The sequence below is a fragment of the Sprattus sprattus genome (genome assembly GCF_963457725.1).
Source record: "Sprattus sprattus genome assembly, chromosome: 16".
NCBI classification, from domain to species: Eukaryota; Metazoa; Chordata; class Actinopteri; order Clupeiformes; family Clupeidae; genus Sprattus; species Sprattus sprattus.
Window position 1 is genome coordinate 528,316 of NC_137914.1, and position 7,500 is coordinate 535,815.

The 7,500-nt window shown below is 43.1% G+C and overlaps 1 protein-coding gene across 1 annotated transcript in view; it reads right to left on the reverse strand.

The window, feature by feature from the left end:
- Positions 1 to 7,339, reverse strand: part of LOC308377014 (tripartite motif-containing protein 16-like) — a 9,504-nt gene extending 2,165 nt beyond the window's left edge. The window contains exons 1-5 of the mRNA XM_080853547.1: positions 6,727 to 7,339; positions 5,754 to 5,849; positions 4,500 to 4,733; positions 2,918 to 3,077; positions 2,523 to 2,582 (exon numbers count right to left, since the gene is read on the reverse strand). Coding sequence (XP_080709673.1) covers positions 2,523 to 2,582; positions 2,918 to 3,077; positions 4,500 to 4,733; positions 5,754 to 5,849; positions 6,727 to 7,314 — 1,138 coding nt within the window. The 5' untranslated portion in view covers positions 7,315 to 7,339. The remainder of the gene's footprint in view (positions 1 to 2,522; positions 2,583 to 2,917; positions 3,078 to 4,499; positions 4,734 to 5,753; positions 5,850 to 6,726) is intronic.
- Positions 7,340 to 7,500: the final 161 nt, after the last annotated feature.

Consider the following 7,500-nt stretch of genomic DNA (forward strand, 5'->3'; position numbering starts at 1 on the left):
TTAAATGAAGTGTGTGTGTATGTGTGTGCTGATGAGGAGAACTGAGTTTAAATTAAGTGTGGGTGATTGATGAGAGAGGGGTGTGGCAAATTCGTTACATCTCCTCCCGCAAGGAAAATGGAAGAGACACTGTTTCCTCAACCCATGAACTATAACAGCCATAATGAACTACTGTTTCCTCCACCCATGAACTATAACAGCCATACTGAACTACTGTTTCCTCCACCCATGAACTATAACAGCCATAATGAACTACTGTTTCCTCCACCCATGAACTATAACAGCCATACTGAACTACTGTTTCCTCCACCCATGAACTATAACAGCCATACTGAACTACTGTTTCCTCCACCCATGAACTATAACAGCCATACTGAACTACTGTTTCCTCCACCCATGAACTATAACAGCCATACTGAACTACTGTTTCCTCCACCCATGAACTATAACAGCCATAATGAACTACTGTTTCCTCCACCCATGAACTATAACAGCCATAATGAACTACTGTTTCCTCCACCCATGAACTATAACAGCCATACTGAACTACTGTTTCCTCCACCCATGAACTATAACAGCCATAATGAACTACTGTTTCCTCCACCCATGAACTATAACAGCCATAATGAACTACTGTTTCCTCCACCCATGAACTATAACAGCCATACTGAACTACTGTTTCCTCCACCCATGAACTATAACAGCCATACTGAACTACTGTTTCCTCCACCCATGAACTATAACAGCCATAATGAACTGTTGAACTACTTAAACATGTAGGACCATGTGATTGCTACTGAAACTTGACGTGATTTGGAATAAAGTCAACTGTATAAAATGTGTTTGTGTCAAACTCACATTGTAGGAAATCCTCTCTGGTTGTAGGTTCAGGAGGCAAAATAGCCTGGACTTCAGTCACTATCGAGAGAGAAAGAATCATATTAGAAACACTGACTGCTGTTAATGTCAACATTACATCAACCTTCTGCTTTTATGTTGGCAGTAAATGTGTTCTCTTGTTGAGGGACATTATGAGTCTCCAGCTTCTTCAACCTTAAAGATGTAGTCTGGACTCTGTGCAGGAGGGTCATGGTGTCAGAGATGCTGTAGAAGGCCAGAGTTCCTGCCCTGTGATCCACATACACTCCTATTCTGGAGCTGGCCACTAGAGGGAGATTAGTCTGTATAGCATTGTGTCTGAAAGAGGAGCTGCTGCTGCTGCGGAGGATCAGACTCCAGGACTGATCATTACCTCCAAACCCACACTCATCACCCCTTCCTCTCCTGCTGATGCTTTTATATGTTATGTTTAGTGTGATTATTATTATGATAGATAAAAGAGCTGCTGCTGCTGCTGAGGGCCAGACTCCAGGACTGATCATTATATCTAAACACAATTTTTTTCTTTCTGTTTTTATTTGCATGTTATTTATCATCCGGAATTTGGGTTGTACATAAATTCTAAGTTTGGCCTCAGATGTGATCTGCAGAACATTGTTTTCTACCCAGACCACCACCACACCAGGGTGGTACACCTGCCAATACGTGGGGTCACCCCAGTGCTCTACCCCAGGGTCACAACAGCTTCACTGGTGATCTAATGTCTGATCCTAAACCCAGGGTAGAGAGGCTGGGTGAAGTCTGGATTCAGCATCTAGACTGATCTACTGTTTCCTCCACCCATGAACTATAACAGCCATACTGAACTACTGTTTCCTCCACCCATGAACTATAACAGCCATACTGAACTACTGTTTCCTCCACCCATGAACTATAACAGCCATACTGAACTACTGTTTCCTCAACCCATGAACTATAACAGCCATACTGAACTACTGTTTCCTCCACCCATGAACTATAACAGCCATAATGAACTACTGTTTCCTCCACCCATGAACTATAACAGCCATAATGAACTACTGTTTCCTCCACCCATGAACTATAACAGCCATACTGAACTACTGTTTCCTCCACCCATGAACTATAACAGCCATAATGAACTACTGTTTCCTCCACCCATGAACTATAACAGCCATAATGAACTACTGTTTCCTCCACCCATGAACTATAACAGCCATACTGAACTACTGTTTCCTCCACCCATGAACTATAACAGCCATAATGAACTACTGTTTCCTCCACCCATGAACTATAACAGCCATAATGAACTACTGTTTCCTCAACCCATGAACTATAACAGCCATAATGAACTACTGTTTCCTCAACCCATGAACTATAACAGCCATACTGAACTACTGTTTCCTCCACCCATGAACTATAACAGCCATAATGAACTACTGTTTCCTCCACCCATGAACTATAACAGCCATAATGAACTACTGTTTCCTCCACCCATGAACTATAACAGCCATAATGAACTACTGTTTCCTCCACCCATGAACTATAACAGCCATAATGAACTGTTGAACTACTTAAACATGTAGGACCATGTGATTGCTACTGAAACTTGACGTGATTTGGAATAAAGTCAACTGTATAAAATGTGTTTGTGTCAAACTCACATTGTAGGAAATCCTCTCTGGTTGTAGGTTCAGGAGGCAAAATAGCCTGGACTTCAGTCACTATCGAGAGAGAAAGAATCATATTAGAAACACTGACTGCTGTTAATGTCAACATTACATCAACCTTCTGCTTTTATGTTGGCAGTAAATGTGTTCTCTTGTTGAGGGACATTATGAGTCTCCAGCTTCTTCAACCTTAAAGACCCTCTTAAGACAAGTAAACATGGAGACACCTGCAGAGTATCTCAGCTTCACCGAAATACAAAGGATATGTTACAAATATGTGACATTGAGAAATACAGGTTCCTGACGTTCACCATCACATTTAGCTTATCAGTACAATCCGAAGATAAGTAAGTAACTATATGTAAACATATGCAAGTAATGTGATTAACCTGATGCAGATATCTTCATGACTTCCTCCTTGCAGAAATTCTCCAGCTGTGTCTTTAGTGAGGAGACAGATTTCTTCACAGCCTCAAAAGAGACGCCTTGGTTTACAGAGATGCAGGATGAGTCTTTAGACTCAGGTGCCTCACTGACCAACTGGAAAGTCTAAATAAAGAAACACAGAGATAGAGAGAAAGAGAGAGAGGAGGAAGAGATGACAGAGATAGAGAGAAAGAGAGAGAGGAGGAAGAGATGACAGACTTGGAGAGGAAGAGAGCGAGGAGGAAGAGATGACAGAGATAGAGAGAAAGAGAGAGGAGGAAGAGATTACAGAGATGGAGAGGAAGAGAGAGAGGAGGAAGAGATGACAGACTTGGAGAGGAAGAGAGCGAGGAGGAAGAGATGACAGAGATAGAGAGAAAGAGAGAGGAGGAAGAGATGACAGAGATGGAGAGAAAGAGAGAGAGGAGGAAGAGATGGCAGAGATGGAGAGAAAGAGAGAGAGGAGGAAGAGATGACAGAGATAGAGAGGAAGAGAGAGAAAGAGAAAAGCTACATTCTCAAAATAAAGCATCCACATATAAGTAAGTTATTAGTTTAAATTCAGTTGATACAGTTGATCAGGAAATGAATTGTAACTAAAAGCTTGAACTATTACAGTGCACACGAGTCTCTTAAGTAAGATATTATCCTCTGATGTTTGAGATGTGAACTAAATGTAACATTATTAGTATCTGGGTGTAGCGTGATCCTAACCTGGATATCATCCTTTGATGTGTGTGTGCAGCATCTGGATGTGTGTGTGCAGCATCTGGATGTGTGTGTGTGTGCAGCATCTGGATGTGTGTGTGCAGCATATTGATGTGTGTGTGTGCAGCATCTGGATGTGTGTGTGTGTGTACAGCATCTGAATGTGGCTTCCCAATGATTGTGTTACCAAGGCCAGTCTTGGCAGCTAAGATGCGTTGTCTAGGGGTTAGTCTGTGTCCTGCCTCACCATGTAAACTAAAGCAAAGCCTCACCTACGTACTACACACTATCCCTACATGATGGGATCCTACCTTGTGTGGATGAGTGTCCGTGTGTGTGTGAGTGTGTAACAGCTAGGGGGATTAGCCCATGTTGTGATTCCTTAAATTGAAGTGTGTTGGTTGATGCTATATTATGAATCCCAAACAAACCTAACACAAATGGTTCCTGAATCCCAAATGTCCAAATGCCACTGGTTTGCCCTGACCTACATGTGGCCTGACCAGAGAGGCCGAGTGGCAGGCACCTGTGCACCTCAAGTGCCTCCAAACAAACTGTGAGCCATGATGTCAGGGCAGATGTACTTTTATCAATGAATCAAGCCTCGCCTATCAGTAAGCTCAAATGTTTTGAGCGATAAATACAAAATATTTCTTTATATACACCGTAACTGCATGGGGTAAGCTATCTGTTCAAAGTGCTGTGGACTGTGTTATAATAAGAAGAGCAAGCTTCTTTCTGGAAACTTTGAATACAAATTTCCACCTAGGAATATATTCAACATAAATCAGTGCCCTCAATCATTCTGTGCACTAATAATCCATCATCAACACTGACCTTGAGGAAATGGATGTGATCCTCTGTGTGTGAAAGCTGCTCCAGCTCAGCATCTCTCCTCTTCAGGTCAGCAATCTCCTGCTCCAGTCGCTTCAGGAGTCCTTCAGCCTGACTCACCTCAGCCTTCTCCTGATCTCTGATCAGCTCTTTCACCTCAGCGCACCTTCTCTTAATGGAGCGGATCATCTCAGTGAAGATCCTCTCACTGTCCTCCACTGCTGTCTGTGCAGAGCTCTGTTAGGAGACACACAAAGAGGAGGGGTCCATCTAAAGCAGCCCACTCACTCAGCTCCTCCACACAGCCTGGTACCCAGTGTGGCTCAGAGGAGCTGGGAAGTGGCTCAGCATTACAGACTCCTGACTGGAGGAGAGCCCTGATTGAGCCTGACATGGCTCCTCCAGCATCCAGCTGTTAAAGGGATAGTTCGGTTTTTAACCCATGAAGTTGTATGGCATCTATATCACCAGTGTAATGCAATCCACGCTGACTTACCTCCGACAGCGTCCTGTGAGCAGAGTTCTCGTCCAGTTTTGGTCAAACCGAAAGTAGTCCGGCAGGTTTCTAGACCCAGGAAAATAAAACGTTTCTCTTCCCAAAACATTATGTGTTCAAAAGAGTGATATATTTGCATCCCAAAACCGTTGTAGTGGAAAAAGTCACACCTCGTTATCACTTGGCCCTATTTTCAATACGCTCGATAATGCAATCTCACAGCCAGAGTCTACCTCTTTGATTCGCGAAAGTTGATTCGCGAAAGTTTGATTCACCAAAGTTGCCTGAGAGAAACGTCCATCACAGGAAAAGGATGCTTTATGTCAATTTTATCAAATGTTGTCTCAGTTTTCATCGTTTTCCTGTGATGGACGTTTCTCTCAGGCAACTTTGGTGAATCAAACTTTCGCGAATCAAAGAGGTAGACTCTGGCTGTGAGATTGCATTATCGAGCGTATTGAAAATAGGGCCAAGTGATAACGAGGTGTGACTTTTTCCACTACAACGGGTTTGGGATGCAAATATATCACTCTTTTGAACACATAATGTTTTGGGAAGAGAAACGTTTTATTTTCCTGGGTCTAGAAACCTGCCGGACTACTTTCGGTTTGACCAAAACTGGACGAGAACTCTGCTCACAGGACGCTGTCGGAGGTAAGTCAGCGTGGATTGCATTACACTGGTGATGTAGATGCCATACAACTTCATGTCTTAAAAACCGAACTATCCCTTTAACCTCATCTCCTCTGGTCAGTACTCACCTTGAGAGTCTCCACAGCCTTCCTCAGCTCCTGCAGCTCCTTCTCTCTCTCCTGGATTCTCTGCTGGATTTTACTCTGGGTCTTCCCCAAGTGTGTCTATGTTGAAGGAGTACATCACATCCACAACAAACAGTTATGGTGGCCTCATATTATCATTATTGTCTGATAGCATTCCTGAAAGAACAAGCTGGTTAAACTACTGACCCTGACTGAGAGGTGATCTGTAGTGTTGCTGAATAGCCTATTGGTGAGACGCTGTTTCATTACAAGGCTTGAGAATAACACAAGACGTTTAGTCTTTGTAGAGCAAAACAGTGAACCATACATGCAGTAAATCTCTGTTTAATCATATTGATAGTTTCTCTTGTGGAGTTGATAGTGGTATCCAACACACCCTCACTGAGTGACCTGTGACCTCTAGGCAGTTGATAACCATGTAATGTCCTTCAGTCATAGTGCCAACCACCCAGGACTCCACTAAATGCCATTTCAGCTCCCTAATCACTGGGCTCATCTGAGAGGACTGGGCAGCAATACTGCAGGCAGAAACCATGATGTGCCCATCTCAATATAACATACTGTAAAATAGAGTAGAATTACAAAATGCCCACAAACATAACACTAAATATTAAATGGTATTTCAGGCTTTTAGTGTTGATTTATTATCTAGGTACAGTTTATATATAATAGGAGATTGTCTGTTTGATTTCAGTTTAAACCTTTTATAGCTCTTTAATTGAATTAGGCTATGTGTTTTCATTTCTGTATGAGAATGCTGGCAGTCTAAAGTTAACCATCTGGTTTAACAACTTCATCAGACAGGCGTGTTTTTATGACATTGTTCTTTTCTCTCTGCCTCACGCTATAATAACCTAAAGAGGATGAGTCTATAGCCTGTCTCCCAGTTGGAAACCCAATAGCCAAATCCTACCACACAAGTCCAATCTATCACCAAGAGAACTCCTGTCCTTACCTGTTTCTCTCTCCTCCCTGCAGAGGCTGACACAGTGTCATGGCCTTTGTGTTCATCCACCAGACAGAGCAAACAAACACAACTTAGATCCGTACGACAAAATATCTCCAGAGGCTTCTCATGTTGGGTGCAGATCCTCTCCTGTAGCTGGCCTGTGGCATCAACCACCTTGTGTTTTCGTCCGGGGTTTACGTCATTGTGAACTTTGTAGTGAGTTTCACAGTAAGACAACAGACAATCCAGACAGGACTTCACCGCTTTGAGTTTTCTCCCAGTGCAGACGTCACACTCCACATCTCCAGGTCCAGCAGTACATGGAACAGGAGCAGCAGCCCGGATCCTGGTCTTCTTTATCTGTTCCACAAGTTCAGCAACCATACTATTTTTGTTTAAAACGGGTCTGGGGTTGAACGTCTGTCTGCACTGGGGGCAGCTGTAGACTCCCTTCTGATCTTCCCGATCCCAGCAGCTCGTAATGCAGCCCCTACAGTAAGTGTGTCCACAGAGAATAGTTACAGGATAATTCAGAATATCAAGGCATACCGGGCATGTAAAAATGTCCTGGTTACTTGGAGCCGCTTCTGCCATTCTTCGTTTGTGCTGTTTAACGCTTCACAGGTTTTCACGTAGTTTCGTTTTCCCCGAAATCAGTACTTAACTTCGAAACGACTTCCTGGTTGGGTGGGCGTGTTCGTTTTAACATCGTCATTGACAACTACACGGGCTTTGATTTTAAACCAAAGTTCTATGTAAAAGCTTACCTCTAGAGAATAC